Genomic DNA, 18,531 nt, shown 5'->3' with positions numbered 1-18,531 from the left:
TTCGTTCACGTTCTCTGGATCTCCTTTTTTGTAAGCTCTCTTTTTTACTGCTGGAGTCAGGACTATATGGATTCAGGCTGTACTAAATGGTCAGAAGCTTCATTCATAACGTTGACATTGAAATTAAACATTCAAAGATTCAAATGCAATAGTCATCTGACATCCACCTGCTCTTACCCTCTCTGTTTCTCTCAAAAGCAAACAGTAACAAATAAAGATGTAATAATTTCCCAAATCCACAACATGTTTTTGTCTTTCAGTTATAAAAGCAATATTTCGCTTTAATCCAAATGGTTGGCGTTTAACCTTTAAAAAACTACAATTTCCCTGCTGTCAAAAACGCACCTGTATTAATGAGGCGGTGTAGCAGCAATCTAACAGCACCATACATTACATTTTATGTAACCACAATAACACAAAATCTGAAGCTGGTAGCGTTATTTGAAAATTTTTATTGTATGCTACAACAATGCAATGAAGCACAGAGAGAGCAAGAAAAAAAAGTGAAAAAAGTCATAACATACTTTGCATAATTGAATATAGATAAGATAAGATAGTCCCACAGCGGGGAAATTTGCAATATAGTTCTGTTATCACTGGTGCGTAAGGACCAATATTGTGGCCAACCAATATTGTGTGGAACAATAGTCATATCTTATCACCCAAGGCTATTGTCCAATCTTCATTGCTCTAGATGTTGACATTGGGTCTCATATTATTACTTCTTCTACAGGAATCTTGATTATTCATAAATGGGTCTAAATGCACTTTTGGGCAATCAGTCTGTTTCATCCTGACCCATATTGAGATATCCATGCATTTATTGATAAAAGCTGGGCTGCCCAATCATATACTGTATTTCCAAGTTGGATTGGGCAAACCATTCTTATGAATCTAATTCTGGGTCCTTAGTTTTGCCACATAAATTTAGATAGCCATTTATTCATTTTTTTGATCTTATAAAAGAGATTGGAACATAAAAAGCAGTCTGGGTTGTTCATGGGTATTGTTTCGACTCGCCCCATCATCTGTAAGGTCATATTTTATTCCACCCATCAGTTTTCCCATTTCAGGGGATCTTAAAAGCTGCAGCCATCTATTTTTCTGACCACTTGGGAGCATCTCAACTCTGAGATATATCAGATATTATCACCTTCTTAATGCTGTTATGGTGAACGTGTTAAAAAACAATTGGCTATTTGCGCATCCAGCAGACCCGAAGCAACATTAGCATTCATTTGGTGTCGTGTTTTTGTCGAACATGACGAATGAAAATCCAATATTCACTCTCCTCAGCTGTTAGATGTCCGACGTTCTTCACCAGCTAGCCACGAGCTTTATTGCTCTGCTGTTTTGCTGCAGGGCGGCTGGTGTACAGTGGGGAACTGCTGCTGGAAAGGGGAGTTGATGAGAATGTGCTGACTGGAAAACCGAAACAACGAGCTAAAGTAGGCTAAAAAACACAGTGGAGGTGCGGAAATGCGCAATATTTCTCTCTGGGTTCGTCACCTTGAATGACCGCTTTCACATTGGGCATAATCATATACATTTGTTGATTTAGAATTTATTTATTGATTAGTGCAACTTTAATGCTTTTATTTCAGAGGCAGGTCTGGCATAAATATCTAAATTTGGGAGAGGAATTTGTGCATGAAAATAGTTGAAGTGGCCCTAAAGGTTCGTAGAGCGTAAAACCTGAGGTCCACCCCTAAAAGGAGTTACCCTCCCCCTCAGAAGCTCCTGAGCTTTTGAAACGGCTCCATTGAATTCTCTCCTTCACTTCTGTAACTTTATGATGTCACAATGTAACTTTATGAGGTCACAATGTAACTTTATGAGGTCACAATGTAACGGAAGTGACGTAACTCCTTCTGGCTAGTTTGGCCCTCAAACAACAAAAGAGAGAGACGTAGCTGAAGCTCCGGAGGAAGAGTTTTTGAAATGTGAAACATTGACCAATCACAACAGAGCGGGCTAGCTGACCAATCAGTGCAGACTTTGCTTTCTGGAGGGAGGAGCAAGCACTACAACGGAGCATTTCAGAGAGAGGGTGAGAAGAGGTGCTGCAGGACTCCCAGGATGAGAAAAACAAGGAGGATTATGAACATTAACGCATGTAAACATGTTGTAACTGTTACTTGAGATAAAAAATATGCACACTGAAAATAGCATAATAGGGCCTGTTTACATTTTTTGAATGTAAGAGCACAAATAATGACTTACCTGAGCTTTAATAAAAAAAACAGCAGTACTATATCTCCCCAGCCCTGTTTACAAACAGGAAGAAAAGGGCAAACAGAAGAAAAGGCAGTAAAATAATAAACGCTGTCCCGGTAATGCTGATGGAGGGATTCATTAGAGCGACTAACCTTTGCATTGGACAGAGTTCAGAGTATTGACTTCCAGTTCCTGGGATCATCATGTCCGTATTGCTGGAGACACAAATGGCCACATAATGGTGCAATGAGCATAACGGTGATGTTAGCCATAAGCCAGAGCCGATCCCAGTTACCAGCTACGATCCCACTGGAGCGTTTATTGGACATTCTGAAGCCTTATTCTTCTGGATCATTAAACTAGATGATCCGGAGTCGTTATGTTTGCCGTGATGAGGAGCGACCTCGCCCTCTAAGAGCCGAGACGCCCCGGGATCGCAGTGACGACGAGGGCTCCACGCCGCTGTCATAACACACCTAAACACTGCTTATCAGCTCCTCATTTTACACCTCATTTATGAAAAGAATTGCAGATAATTAATCCATAATGTTCTACGAAAGCGCCATCAAATGCCACGGAATGATGGATTAAAAAGATGAATACGTATGAGTACACAAATGAGGGCATGGATAAAACAAATGGTAAACAAAAGAGCTGACGGGTGGAGCGTGCCGGGGTGGAGGAGCGGGAACAATCGGCCCGTTCGATCTCTGTGGGATTCTTTTTTAGTCGCTCAGCTTTGTTTCCTCCTCCGCTCTAAACGAGCTCCTTTAATCTGTCACTCGCTCCCCTCATGCTTTTGTTCTCCTCTTTATTTGGATGGCAGAGCTCATTTTAGCTGGATGATCTGATCAATAATTACGATCCAGGCCCCACACACACACACACACACACACACACACACACACACACACACACACACACACACACACACACACACACACATTCACACAGACACATTCACACAGAGTCACATATAAGCTTCACACTCTTGGAAGTGCACATTTAAGAAACGCACGATAACAAAACACAGAATACGTATCATTTTTCATTCTATTTTGACCCAATACATGAACAACCTCCCTCCTTCTCTCCCTCTTTCTCTCTCACACACACACACACACACACACACACACACACACACACACACACACACACACACACACACACACACACACACACACACACCACATTTGTCATCGCTGTCACCCAGCTTTGTTTTTGAGAGCCGGTTTGGAAATGTCAAGCTTTTTTTCGGGATTTATTTTGCTCCTGCTGCACGTCAGAGAAATTAATAATCAGCCTATAAGTTTTGACCCACATCATTACTCACCTCAGACAAACACACACACACACACACACACACACACACACACACACACACACACACACACACACACACACACACACACACACACACACACACACACACACACACACTTTAATTCCTCATCATGTTTAGCACCTTTTTTTCCGTGTGTGTGCAGCAAACACAGCCAGACTCCCCTCCAATGGCATGCCGGCGTATCACACCGGTGAACAGTTGTTATGAATATGTCAGAGAGTCTGATTACAGCAGCGGTTCATAAACTTTTCACTGCAGTGCCCACTCCCCACACACACACACACACACACACACACACACACACACACACACACACACACACACACACACACACACACACACACACAGGGCGAATAAACAAAGTAGTTGGCATTTCCTAATTTCCAGGGTGATGTTAACTTCCCAGCAGCACCTTTGATTTGTGGTACTGCAAAAAAATAGTGTATGTGTGTGTGCGTGGGCACGTGTTTCCTGCCTCTGTGTGAAATAATAGCGCGCTCAGATCTTTTGGATTGAGCGAACAATACTTAACAGGGCCATGATAATAAGTATTAAAATCACTGGACCTGAAAGAGAACGTGATGAGACTGTTAATTATGAGGGAGAAAGAGAGAGAGAGGGAGAACGGACAGTGGTACAAAATGAAATGAGAGGGGGAGAAAACTAGAAAAAAAACCCGACAACCTTTTGAATGGGTTTTAAAAACATCATGATGAAGGAGACGAGGGAGGGGGGGTGAGGGAGGGAGGGGGATAGATGGACTGGATGTGTGTGTATTGCAACACAAAGAGAGATTGAGATGGATCAGGAGAGAGAGAGAGAGAGAGAGACACACTTTGCAGTCTAATTCTCCTCTCTCCAGTCGTGTTGCATTGAACTGCAATCATGACCACCCTGCTGTGTTTTTTTGTACCATCTGATCTCTCTTTCTCCATGTCTAGTACAGCATCTCCAACACACACACACACACACACACACACACACACACACACACACACACACACACACACACACACACACACACACACACACTGGTGCTGGAGTGTGAGCCGGTTTGTTTCAGGGTCTCATCATTAGACGTCCTCAGCAGAGTAATCATCACTTCCTCTTCAATCATCTTTTTCTTTTTTTATCGGACACGTAGAAAACCGTTTTCGGACCAGTTGGTTTTGATCTCCAGATATGAATGTAATGACGTGAGGAGTTGATCTGTTCAGAGGAGATGGAGGTCTTCTTCTGTGCGGGTGGTGGTGTCGTTGCATGCGACACTGTTCGATGCTATAGGTTTGGGGTTTAACGGAATCTTTAAAAACTCACTTTCCGGATCGTATCACAGATTTTAGTCTTGGATTGGATCGGCACAAAATAAAAAAGGGAGCAAATGTAACGTTTTGTTCCCACCATTACCAACTAATGATCATTGATGAGCCATATTTGCAGATGTTGTTTTGTTTTGTTTTGTTATAGCAGCTGGTCTACAAGGATCCAGATTTTTTTTTTCTGTCCTTTCAACCGCTCTGAAGTCAGTAAACCATCAAAAGTTCCAAATGTTACTCTTTAACTTTGTTATAGTCATCTATTTTTCTTCATTAAATCACACAAATCAAATGAAAATGAAAGAAAATATTATATTTTTCTCGATTAAAACAGATCTTGTCATTAGTAGTTTTTAATGATGTATTATAATCTGTTTAGAGCTAATGTTAGGAAGTTAAACGGCTCATAATTTATCTCTAATATATATTTCTGTTGCTGTGAAAACATCTCATTCAAACAGCTGGACTCAGAACCTGAACTCCTCATAATGTAGCTGAATGAAACCTCTGTACGTTAGCCGTTAGCGCTGCTGCTATCGTTACTAGCTCTCCTCCTGCTGATTTCAACACCGATTTGTTGTTTACAATGTAACAATATCCAAGATCGGCGAACAGAAAGCATGAACGCAGATCTCCTGATCGCATATTTCTACTGAATATTGGACGATAATCAGTAGAAATCTCGGTCTGAACCAAACTTCCATGCACCCTCATTAAAGTCACCTCTTGCATTGTGTCTCTCCAGCGTCCTCCTCCAGAGGGACTACAGCTTCCTGAGAGACATCAACATCTGGAACCCCTTCGTCACCGTCGGGGTTTATTCCTCCACGCTCTCCGCCGCCATGAGCAACCTCATCGGAGCCTCGCGCATCCTCTACGCCCTCGCCAGGGACGACCTGTTTGGTAGGTTACGACTGTTGGATCCTATTTCGTATGTTTATTACCTCATTGAAAGTCCAAATGGATGTTTTTAGAAACATCGAATGGTCTCCTTGGAAACCTACAACCATTCTTATTGGAGTTTGAGGAAATCATTTTAACACAAGGTCCACTTACAAGTTTCTTTTCATGGCTCAGTAGCTAAAAATACTTATTTGTAATACTCCCCTAAGAGTATTTATAACTTAAATAACAATATTATTGGGAAATTAAAGTACTCTTACACTTTGAATATATGATAAATGCAATAAATTCACAATCAAACATTCTGTTTTTAAATCTTTCTTTTAAAGCAAGTGAAAAATAAAGATATGAGTTAAAAGATATGTTCATGGAAGTTTATCCGCCAGTTCGTCTTCTTAGAAGAAAACATCTGTCCCTGTGTCCCTGTCCCTCCACTGCAGCTCTGCACAGAAACACAAACATTACAGTGATGATGATGATCATGACACAGATGCAACATAAAGATTAGGATTCAGATTATATGTCAAACACCGCTTTCATTAAACTTACATTCGGTAACCAAAGACTTGACTCTGATGTCGCTAAATTCTGAATCCCACCGGCAAGTTTTGAAAAGAGTATACATACAATACATTCACTTTAGGTAAAAGAAGAATATTTTTTCACACACACTTTTCTTTTTATATACTTACATTTTAGATTTTTATGAGCCTTTATCGGACAGCGAAGGGTGGAGAGGTGGCGGGAAACGAGAGAGGAGAGATGTGGCCTTAAAAGCAACGGTGTCAGACCTCTCTCAAGCTCTTCTTTTACAAACACAACTACTTTTTTTACATGTAATTATCTCAGAGTAGAGACTGTCCAAAGGGTTAAAACTTAGCATTCGGATTGATGATATGAGGTGCGAGGGCACACAGAGACTAAAACTAAATCTAAAACAATCTTAAAATGTCCTTATTAAAACCATTATGGATGCTTATAATCTATACTTCTCTATAAAAGTAAGAAATGAAAAGGTTTAAAAGAGCACAGGTACAGATGCAGGAATGACTTCCACGTTCTATACCCCGTTTGTAAAGTTGATAAAAATGATGTTCGTTAAAATTACTGTTCATAAATTTAATTAAAACAATGAATAAAATATTACCCTAGGATTTATTAATGCGGTAATGGGTACATTTAAATAGTTTCCTTCTTAATCGAGGTGATAAGAATGAGAGACGGAACAAAATACAAAAAAAAAAGAAAGAAATTACGCAAATCATATAAGGAACTTTAAAAAAAATAAAAAAAAATGCTATAAAAGTATAAATAAGAGATGGAGAGCAGAGAGCCCTGAAAGTTTGCTTCCCACACGGAGCGAACGCAGCATCGGTGTGACTCCCATCCCTCCCCCCTCCTCCTCCTCCTCCTCCTCCTCCTCCTCCTCCTCCTCTCCGTGTGAATCCACGCCGCCCGCTGCTTTGTCATTATTAATGACGGTGAGCAACTTCCTTATCCTGTCCTCTGCTCCTTTGCTGGGTCTATTGCAAATTGATTTGGCCTTTGTGTGTGTGTGTGTGTGTGTGTGTGTGTGTGTGTGTGTGTGTGTGTGTGTGTGTGTGTGTGTGTGTGTGTGTGTGTGTGTGTGTGTGTGTGTGTGTGTGTGTGTGTGTGTGTGTGTGTGTGTGTGTGTGTGTGTGTGTGTGAACTAGTGGGAGTTCCTCTGCGTAGTGATCAGAGGTAGTAGAGAGTTAAGATGTCTGACCACTAAAGGGTTAACTTAGATTAATCTCTTTAATTAAGAGTCAATGACTGTGGAACCATAAATGTGTAATGTTCTTGTAGGTGTGTGTGTGTGTGTGTGTGTGTGTGTGTGTGTGTGTGTGTGTGTGTGTGTGTGTGTGTGTGTGTGTGTGTGTGTGTGTGTGTGTGTGTGTGTGTGTGTGTGTGTGTGTGTGTGTGGTTCTTGTTGTTGCCGTTCATGTATGCCGCTCACAGCTTCACCTTGCCTCCGTCCTATGCAAACAGAGTGATGGATGCGTCAACTTTTTTTCCGACGCGGAGTTGGTCTCCTCCGTCCCACACACACACACACACACACACACACACACACACACACACACACACACACACACACACACCTCCCGTTTCTTCTCTTTTTAAGTCACTAATCTCCAGCTCCTTCACCTCCTGTCTTCTTCTCTCTCCTCCTCTCCATCACTCAGTCTGCTCCTCTCAGCCGCATTGATTCCACTTTAGAGTCTCGCTGATTTAATTCCCATCCTTCATCAACTGTGAAATTTAGCCTTAAAAACTCAGACTCCCCCCCCCCCCCCTCCTCCTCCACCGACCTGTCACCTCCACTCCTCCCGTCTCCCCCCTTTTCGAGTTGCTCCTCTTGTCCTTAATGTATGTTGATGTGAACCTCTACTGTACAACACAAATATCATCATCGCCATGCGATGGAATGGCGCATATTGAGAAAATGCAAATGAGTTGTCTTTCAATAAACCAAACAGGCCTGTAAGGTATTAAATAAAGTTAAGAGCCGGCTTAGTTCGTCTCCCTCGCCGCCTCGCCCGCCCACTCGCCTCTCGCTCTCTCTTGTCTTGAATAGACGTGCAGTTAATTACATACATTTTGTCTAAATGTCAGTTACATTAGAATTGAACGTCCTTGGTCCAAATTTGATTTGATATGAAAACTGTAAAGTAATCGCTGCTGCTCCGAGTTCCGATGTTCCATAATCTGTATCCATTGCCGTGGGAAACAACACAAATTATAAAAGAGACAGGAACACAATCCATCTCCGTAATCCAGAATCACACACTGTCCACCACATACATTTGGTGTGAATAAACAGTCTTATGTATCTTTTTTCAGACGCACCAAACTGTAATTACAACTTCACTTCTTGAGGGCCTCCTTGTTGTTGGTTCGAGACCCAAAGCCGTGGTAACCGGTGCCAAACTCATGTGACCAAACAATGATTTGTGACGTCTACTCTAGAAAATGTAAATGTTGTGCTTTCACTTAATTTTAATTATTGAGGGCATGAACATTGTTGTCTTTATCACATTGCATCGTGGGATATTTATGCCGGCGTAGTCTTTGCACACTGAAATATTACCAGAAATATCATACAATTTATGTACAACTGGGTTCGTGCTCAGGTTTTGGAAACATCAAATCACCAGAGGCAGCCTACGTGTTTTCGCTTTCAGATGCTTCGAGATAAATCTCTTTTCATCGTGATTGGCCACTGCAGCACCTAGTGGGACGTAGTGATTGGACTAAATATGATTGTACCATTGATGGTAATGAAAAAATAATTGCAGTAAAGTAAATATGAAGATAATAGTGAGAATCATTTAGAGTGACTTGAAGAGGATCACTAGCTAGCCATCATGGTAGAGAAATGAAAGACAGAGCCTGATGTTCAAAACTCCAGGAATAATAAAAGGAAAAACAGACTCGCACATTGTTGCTATTTCTGTCATGGTATTTATCCTTTATTAAGTAAGGGTAAAGTGATTCCAGTTTTATTTTTAGGGCCATTTTAAGAGTTTTAAGCATATTTTGAAGATAATCAGGATATCGTGAATCACTATTTTTGGGGACCAAGATAAATCATGACATGACATTTTCAATGGAATGATGCTCCACATGTGTCGTCATGGTAAATGAAAACTAGTTCTCAATTGACGTCTCTTGTTAAAGAAGAGATCTATGCAGAGAACGCTTTAAATTGTTACAAAATGTTCTCTGTATAGATTTAAATGTGAAGATCTCTATTTTACCCGTTTAAGCTTTTTGATGCCTCCAGCACCTTTTATTTAAGATAAAGCCAGGTGAAGCGCTGGTTGTCCGGCATTTAAATAAAGGTAAAGAAAAGGATGATGTGGGCTTGTGCATAATCAAAGTGGCTGTCGTATCTGCAGGAGCTTTCAGTGTCATAAACCCTGCAGGACTGGTCTGGTATGGGTTTCAAAAAACTGCTCCGATGGATCGCCCCATTGGTCATTATCGGCCGGTTTTCGTTGTAAAGGCCGATCAAATGACGCATCAATTCTGAACTGAAAGTATTAAATTGAAACATCATCCTGAGTGCAGAACTCCACCACGCTGTAGTCTTTCACTATTCTGTTCCTTATTTCATATTCTAATTTGTGCAAATCACTAAGATAATGTCCTCTGGCACCAAACTTTGCATGCCAAGTGAATACATTAATATCTCATGGGGACTTGTGGGAGGAAATAGTATCAGGAATAGCAGTGAGGAGGAGGTGTCAATAGGGGAGATCAAGTTAAACGTAAGTATCGACAAGTGAACGGGTATCTCGTTGTGAGTGACTTCTGACTGTCCAACCTTGTGCACCATTTTCCAGTGTTGGAAGTAATACCTGCTGTCATTAAATAGAGAATTCTGTGAAAGAAATTCTCCATCAATCCCAAGGATGGTTGTCCATTGCTTTTTTTTTTCCTTCTTTGATTCAACCTTTAAGGCCGTATGCATCCAGTGTTTCCACTCTGTGGGTTTGAAGGTCAACATATCTATATTTATATATTATATGGAAGCTGCTGCTCGAGAGTGTTCTGTGCAATCTTCATGCCAATGAATAACCTTCTTGCAAACATTTCTTTTCTTCCCTGCAGGTAAGGTGCTATCTCCGGCGAAGAAGACGTCCCACAGTGGTAACCCCTGGGTATCGGTGCTCCTATCCTGGTTCCTTGTGCAGGTTAGTGGAGATAAACTACAGCAGAATGATGGAGAGAGTCACCATATACATTTGATACTTGACAAAAGCAACTTGCAGTAACCACAAAAGGGAAATCCCAGAAAAGCTGCTTGTTAGTTGATCTGATGTGGTGTTAAAAAACACAAATGTAAAGAAAGCTAAACCCGAAGTGTAACCCTTAGGGGCGTAGAAATCTAATTTCTTTACTCTCACTCATTTACTCCCCTGATAATGGACTGGAAAACGTTTTTGATTGCACTCACTTGTTTGATTGTCCGATCAATGGGCCTTAAAATATCGAGCTTCAAGCCAAGTTCAACTATGAAGATTGAAACACTGGACTGTGTTTTAAATATTTCAGTGAAATCGATAAATTCCTGCTGAGCTACAGGAGCAGTGGAGCTCAGTACAAAGGCAAGGAAGAGAAGCTTCAAACAAGCTACTATGGTTTTAGATAATAGATCCAAGTTACAAGCTCCTTTTGTTTGGATTGTTTGGCTAGTCATAGAAAGTGTCCTCAGGCAGAAAGTCCTCCTGTTTAACTCGAGATAGTTCTTTCCTCAAACAGAACTGAAGAAACTAGTTCAGTTTATTGTCTTTGTTTCTTGATCAACCAAATGATGCATGAACTCTAGCATTGCTATGGGATAATGGCAAATCATGGTTTAGTTTCAAGTCTTCTTCAATACAGCATGATGTTCATTTAGTAATTAATAGTCCATTTAAAGCAGGATATGCTTTAGGGCGTGGCTACCTTGTGATTGACAGGTCCCTACCGCCACTCCTACACAGTCGATAATATGTTCACTTTCGTTAACTGGTTGCAAAAAGTCAAGATGGCGACTGCAGTTATCCAAGATGGCGATGTCTAAAACGCTGAAATCGAGGCGCTCAAAAAGGCAGAGCACAAACCAATGGATGCTGCAAGGTGACGGCGTCCAATGGCCTGAGCCACGCCATACAACAATGATCAATCATACCACATCCATTCAGGGTTAGTAGTATAGAGCTGTTAAATAGTAATGATTTTATATATCGGTATTGTCTGATACCCAACTTCAGGTATTGAAATCTGTATGTGGAAAGAAAAACTGGTATCGGAACATCTCTATTATTAAGGGCTAAAAGATGGGCGATGATCAAATATATACCGTATCTACTTGGGAGTCGTTATTTAATTATGGCAGAGCTACCCTGGACAGACAGAGGAGAACAGGAGAACATCTGAACGGAACAAACAAACAAAACAAATGCTGTCGTGTTTTTCCTCTTCTATTGTTCCATCTATGTTGGAAAGAAGTACATTTAGCCTGAAGAGAAAAATATTGGCAGAGGTAAAGAGGTGAGGACAGAGAGACAAAGAGAAGGTGGAGGATCTTTGGAGTAAATAGGCCGGACCATCCCATCATTATCAGAGGTGAGTGTTGAAGCCTAAATGGTTTGTCATTATTTGCTCTCTCCCCCGTCCTCTACTCTTCCTCCCTCGCCAATCTCCAGGAGTGGAGGAGGAGCAATTAGATGGAAATCGTTAGCCGTGCCGCTGCTTCCATCAGAGATCATTGACTCCCTCGTCCTCTTTCTCTCTGCCTCTTCCTCCGCCATTTGAATGATTCACTGATGACAAAGGTCTGATTGTAATCTCGCCTCACACACTGCTGGATTGAAAGCGAAGAGGAAGGAGGAGGGGGGGCGACACGGGGCCAAGGCTTTCTTTTATTTGACTTTTAAGTGAAGCAAAAATGGGCGGACTGCAAGAACAAGGGGAGCAGAAAAACAGAAAAAGTTGAAAGAGAAGTAAGAAGATGAGAAGGCTGAAGGTGAAAGTAGTCTGCAGCCTGGCACAAGTAAATGCAATGAAAAAGATGGACATGCATTGTTTGTTCTTTTCAAGCCCATTCAATTGTGATTACATTATTCTGATCATTAACTAAAGCTCATTAACAATAGGGGACGGTTGGAACAGAGCTGGACCGGTTAATCGCAACAATCCACCTGTAAATGTGGGATTCATTCTTACCCTGAAGGAAGCAAACCCCAGTTTTCTGTCAGAAGCCCTCAGAAGTATTTCTAATCGCTGTTATGCAGACGATACACAGCTATTCTTTCAAATGACATTACCTTAGTAATCTCTCTACCTTGCAAGACTTCTTAACCGTAATCAAGGATCAGATGTCGGATAACTTCTTCCAACCTCACCCTGCGTATAAAGTCCTCATCATAGGCCCTGAGAGCATTTATGATAAAATATAGCAGTGCATTGGTTCTTTAGCAGCAAACGATAAGCGAACCTCAGAAAAACTTTCTTGGACCAACAAATGAACATTGAGAGGCACATAAAGAAAGTGGTCCAATGCAGTTTCTACCAACTAAGAAATATTGCTGCACATCATGATTAGCAGTAATTTCTTAAAAAAAACATTTTGTTTTTTACTTTTCTACTAAGTCATTGCAGACTTTTATGCAAAAGCTTTTACAAATTTCGTTGTCATGTAATTTATTGATCACACACAACGAGGGCACAATGTGTTCTCACACAATACTTTATAATAAAATATTTATTTAACTAATCACTTCATTAGCTGCATCTAACTCAAACATCCACTGTCCAATGGTGACTTGTAACCCGGGGCCTTTCTGGAAAAGCTTTGGCTTTGCGGTCCAAAACATGACTCAGCTGCTGCCTTTCAATTATTTCTATTTAATATAAGTGCCTGTGTGAGCCCACTTATTTTTGCAAAAATTTATGGCAATTTATGCACACCGCTTTCCTTTCCTTCTTTGAAATGGCCACACAAAAACATACCCAGAGGAGATTTATTGTGCATGTGTACACACACACACACACACACACACACACACACACACACACACACACACACACACACACACACACACACACACACACGTGCACACACGTGCACGGTGACAGCAGTTGTCCATGCTGGCCTGTGTCTGTGAGTTAATGGCTAATTAATGCTCTGGTAGAGACGACTCCCGGGGGAGCGCTGGAGAGACACCCACTGACTTTGACTGCCAGAGGTCAGAGAAGATTTTTTACCCTCTTTCTCTCTTCTTTTCCACTCATCTTCTTCTTTTTTTCGCTCTCTTTGCTCCCTCTGTTCGTCATTTTTCTCCTTTCTCTCTTTCTGACCGCCTGTCGATAATGTCACATCATTCATCTCTATTCCCCATCATTACCTTCTATCCCCTTCAGTTTACTTCTGCTTCATGGTCACAAAGTTAGTGATCTCCCCTCCATCAATACCAATGATACGCCCTTGAGCTCCAACTCCAGCGGAGTTTCTCAACAATCGTCACACACATAATTGGAGAGAAAGACACTATTCTGTGTTTGTTCCCAGGTACAGTGAAGTAGTTACCTCCTTCTCTGAGCAATCAGTCGCTTACAGATCTAAAAAAAGCACACTTGATGATGAAGACACATCCGCAGAAAAAGATTAATTCAGTTCAGAAGAAATAATAAAGACCATTTCCTGAAAGATTTCATGTCAATGAAACACAAGAAAGTGTGGTTCATGTGGAATGGAAGGAAGCGATGGGGAAGATTTCAATTGTTATAATTTGAAAGTGTTCACATTTCAGCAGAGCACATTTGGAAACGAGTGTAATTTACACACTGAATGAATCGTAAAGTTTTGAGTCAAATAAATACCTTCACTTTCAGAAAAAAAAGTAAGAACTAAAGTAGTAATTATTGCTTGGTTGTTTATGTGAACTGTATGAGTGATTTAGAAAATGATGAGTTTGATAACTTTAATATGAGGGTAATGCAGCATAAAGAATACATACCTGATTAGATTTAAGAATAATTGTGCATATCCGTGACCAAACCCTGATTTCCTTGAAGCTGCTACAGTTCCTTTAACCTTTGGAGCTGCACCAACCTTACATTTTTTTATTTTAACAACAATCAAAGGACTATTGTCATGTGAAAGCTATTGCTCATAGCTCTGGCGTCACAAATGTTACCACAATCATGGTAGTTAAAGCAAGATATAATGCAGGTGAAACGGTGGAAGCTGCTTGGCTTTCACACCCGTGGTAACTCACAGTGAGTGAAGTCCTGGTGTCGGAGAACATGGGAGGGAGCAGCACCTATAATGGGGTCGTCAAGACACGAAGTATTCTCAGTGTAACTCCACTTGGCTGTGTTGTCACAAACTGACTGCATGCGACCAAACTGCAGCCTAGATAGCATCTTAATTAACAGTGAACATTAGCCTCCATCTGTGGCTCAGCAAGTGGAGCTTGGGGAACACCTTTGGTCCAACAGTGGTCCCCAAGAACAATTTAATTTTAACGGCGTCTCTCTCCCTAGACGTCGGTCAAATCTAACCTTGGTGTCACCTCTTCAGTGCAGACAGATAATCATATCTAACAGCAGAACATCTTTAAAAGGTCTCTTTGGACCAAAATGGACCAATGCTCAATTATCTGGGGTTCCAAAACATCTTGTTAGCAGCTTACATAAAACCCCCATGTGTAAGATTTCCATTTTTAATTTTAACATGTTGCAAATTATTTTAATGGCATCTATTTTTTTTTATATATATTTGTACATAGGTGGGTCCATCCTGGGTTTCTGTCAGTCATTCTTAGTGGTTTGCGTTGGGATCTGATAACCGCTTCCATTTGGGATTCAGTTCAAAGTTGGAAAAATACCCTGATTTTCAAGCTCGTCTTAAATAAATAAAGAATTAGCAATTTATTAAACATTCAGGTGTCAGACGTTTAATTTTCAGCCGGCTTTGACCTTTAATGGTTGACTTTCATCCACATTGGTGACCGTTTGGGCATGTTGCTTTTTACGGTTAATATGACAAACGTCATTTAACCTGTAGTACCCCACTGTATTAATGAATGTATATGAATGGTGAGTTTATAACGTATCCTCATACAATGGTTTGTTGAAAACCCCTGCAGTGCAAAACCTGTTCAAGCAACAAAAGTATTTGGTTAGGTTTAGGAAAAGAAGTTCTGCATTTGGATGCATAACTACTTTTCTTACGTAAAATAAATGTTTGTTATGTAGCTTATAGGCGATGGTTGTTAAGTATGCCAGTTACGTAAAAAAAGTAAGTTTAAAGAAGTCAATGATGACTTTTCCCTTCACAGGGTACCCAAACAGGACACCGGTTTGTTTGCCCAATCAACCCAACATTCTCTTTGTCCCTCTTTATACTACGTCACCTGACTTTGTTAGCTGCAGCCGTCCACTTACTGGCTCAAGATTACATGGGTTATATAAGATTTACAGTTCATAAACCGTGAACATTTTATAATGTCTATGGGAAGCATTTACTTTTTCTTTTTTAAATAATTTTAAAGTCATAAACTAAATTGGTCTTAATTGGAATCTAGAGTATTTTCAGAAAGTAATTCATTATAAATAACGTGTAATTATAAGTAGTAGAAGTGCAACATTTTATATAATTTAAACTTTGTAGCCACAGAATGTGAACATAAATCAGGCGTCCACTAAAAACGATAGTGTTTCAGTGAAGGAGATTACGAATTTAAAATGAATCTTTAATGAAGTTTTAATTATTTGGAACGTATAACTGAGTTGCTTACTCATGAAAATGGATTTGAAAGAATTCAGATTCGATCAATCGAGACCAGGAGTCCAGTAGAATACGTACTAACATCACATAGTAGATACCAAATCTAGGAGTTGCTATGGTAAGAAATCTTTAACACCATCCTCCATCCAAATTGTTTTGTTTTGCTTATTGTTGCCTTGCATGGATGTTCCACCTTTTCGGTGCAGAGTTTGACACTAAAAAGCTGGAGGAAGGGGGGGAGGTTTCTGTTTTCTCACCTTGAAACTTCCAGCAAACAACATAAAGAGTTTGAGCGAAGTAGGAGATTTCTTTTGTCCAGCACTTAAACTTTTGAAATGAAATATATTTGCATTGTCATAAAATGTAGTTTTTTTTTCAATGAGGGAGAAGGAGGAGATGCCATTTTAAGAATTCTTAACAAGGTAATTGAACTTTTCTTTTGGAAATGCCATACATTATTCAAAACCGAGTTTAGTTTTAAATGTCTTGAAGCCTTTAGCTCCCACACATAGCGGCTTTAGAGACTAATACATGAGCTTGTGTCGCCTCTTTCCATGTGAAGAAAGACAGCGGTGAGGTAAACTATGTCAGTTGCTTATAAATCAGATGATTAATCGGCTTATTTTCACTCCCGGGAGCGCATGAACATGAAAATACAGTGGTTGGCTTTGAGGTTCACATTAAGGGTGAAATGTAGGTGGATGCTTGAAAATACACCTTACTGTCAGTAGCTGTCAGAATGACATGTTAATCCCTTTGTTTTGTTTCTTTTCCAGCTGGTGCTTTTCTCCGGGAAGCTCAACACCATCGCCAGCATTGTGACCATCTTCTTCCTGCTGGTGTATGCGGCCGTGGACTTGGCCTGCCTCGCTCTGGAATGGGCCTCCGCACCTAATTTCAGGTAAACACACATAACACACACACACACACACACACACACCAGTGTCATAGGAGTGTGAGGACATATTGACACACAAGAGTATCAAGATATTATGTTTTGTGATTCGATTCGATTTTCGAAGGTTTATAAGCAAAGATTTGTGGCAGACAGCGGCCCTTACAGTATCTCAATATATAGCAAAATATTGAATTGCAACCCCTATATCATGATACATATCATATCGGCAGATTCATGCAAATACACAGCCCTATCGCTTTGCCTTGAATCCTTGAAAAAAACTGTTCCTCAACGGCAAACGAAGAATCCAACAACAGAGAAAACTCTTGATGAATTGAAGTAAATGGGGGCCATTTTTAACAATACTAATATATATCAGAACCATAGATTATATATGAAGTGGACGTAGTCATCGGGACGTCACCCATTGGATTGTGGACTGATGTTTTGAAGCCTCGAAATAGGCATTTCGACTGAAGCCATCTTGGAGTTTAGCCATCGTCTTGTTTTTTTTTCAATCAGTGAATTACTTGTCAATCACAGTTAGCCCCGCCCTAAAGCATCCCCTGCTTTATGGTCTGTTTGACTCTAAATGGAGCATCATTTACTAAATGAACATCATGCTGTATTGAAGAAGACTTGAAACTAGAGATTGAGACCATAAACTCATGTTTACAATGTTTACTGAGGGAATAAATCAAGAGAGAAGTAGAGTCATTTTCTCATAGACTTCTATACAACCAGAGGAGTCGCCCCCTGGTGGACAGGAGAGAGAATGCAGGTACTTCTGAATTGGCTTCCCTTCTCAGAACTGGAAGTTGCAGCCTGATCAAAACACTAGTTTAAAAACTCTCCCAACCAATTCTCAATTATCCATTCAGATGCTAACCGCTAACCCAAGCAGGCGGGTACGCTCCTCATAAAGACGTGCAGTGCTCCTGCACAAGCCTGAGACTGGTTATGCTGAAGTAATTATGTAGTTTTGCTGTTTGGCGGCCACGTATTAATTCATTACACCACAACTTTTCTCAGTTTCATATTCTTCGTTCAATGTCAAGGCAAGAGAGGAAAAACAGTTTATTTAAGAACTCAAGGTAACACTGTGGGAGTAATTGATATACAAATGCTCATTTTGCTGGTGAAGCACTAAGCTGTCATAAGGATGGCCGGCGGCCGACATGTGACTCTCTGCAGCACATTCTCCTCCCTAAACACTCTCCTCTCTCTGCCATTGTTTATGCATGTGTGTTAAGAGGTGGCCGTTTGCCAGCCGGTTGCTGCCATGGTGACAGTGTACTAATTAAAAGTCATAAAACTGGCCACTGCTTATAGCCCCATGCTGCAGAGGGGCCGACAATAAAAATATGTGTGTGTGTGTGTGTGAACTGGATGCTCACGGAGATGTTTAGAGATTTAAATTTACAGTGTTTGTGTGTGTTGTTTGTATTTCCGAGGACACTTGCAATGATCCTGATTTATAAAAGCCGTTTTCACACCAGCCGAGGACGGTGTGTACTGTATATGTAGCTCGATGATTACATCCACG

General features: G+C 40.6%; 1 protein-coding gene across 1 annotated transcript in view; it reads left to right on the top strand.

Annotated features, from left to right (window-relative positions):
* Positions 1-18,531, top strand: part of zgc:153039 (uncharacterized protein LOC767698 homolog) — a 63,635-nt gene that overhangs the window by 21,139 nt on the left and 23,965 nt on the right. The window contains exons 7-9 of the mRNA XM_054602132.1: positions 5,624-5,781; positions 10,420-10,502; positions 16,864-16,988. Of these exons, the coding sequence (XP_054458107.1) occupies positions 5,624-5,781; positions 10,420-10,502; positions 16,864-16,988 (366 nt within the window). The remainder of the gene's footprint in view (positions 1-5,623; positions 5,782-10,419; positions 10,503-16,863; positions 16,989-18,531) is intronic.

The sequence above is a fragment of the Anoplopoma fimbria genome, chromosome 1 (genome assembly GCF_027596085.1).
Source record: "Anoplopoma fimbria isolate UVic2021 breed Golden Eagle Sablefish chromosome 1, Afim_UVic_2022, whole genome shotgun sequence".
Classification (NCBI taxonomy): domain Eukaryota; kingdom Metazoa; phylum Chordata; class Actinopteri; order Perciformes; family Anoplopomatidae; genus Anoplopoma; species Anoplopoma fimbria.
This window is presented reverse-complemented; position numbering and strand designations above follow the sequence as displayed.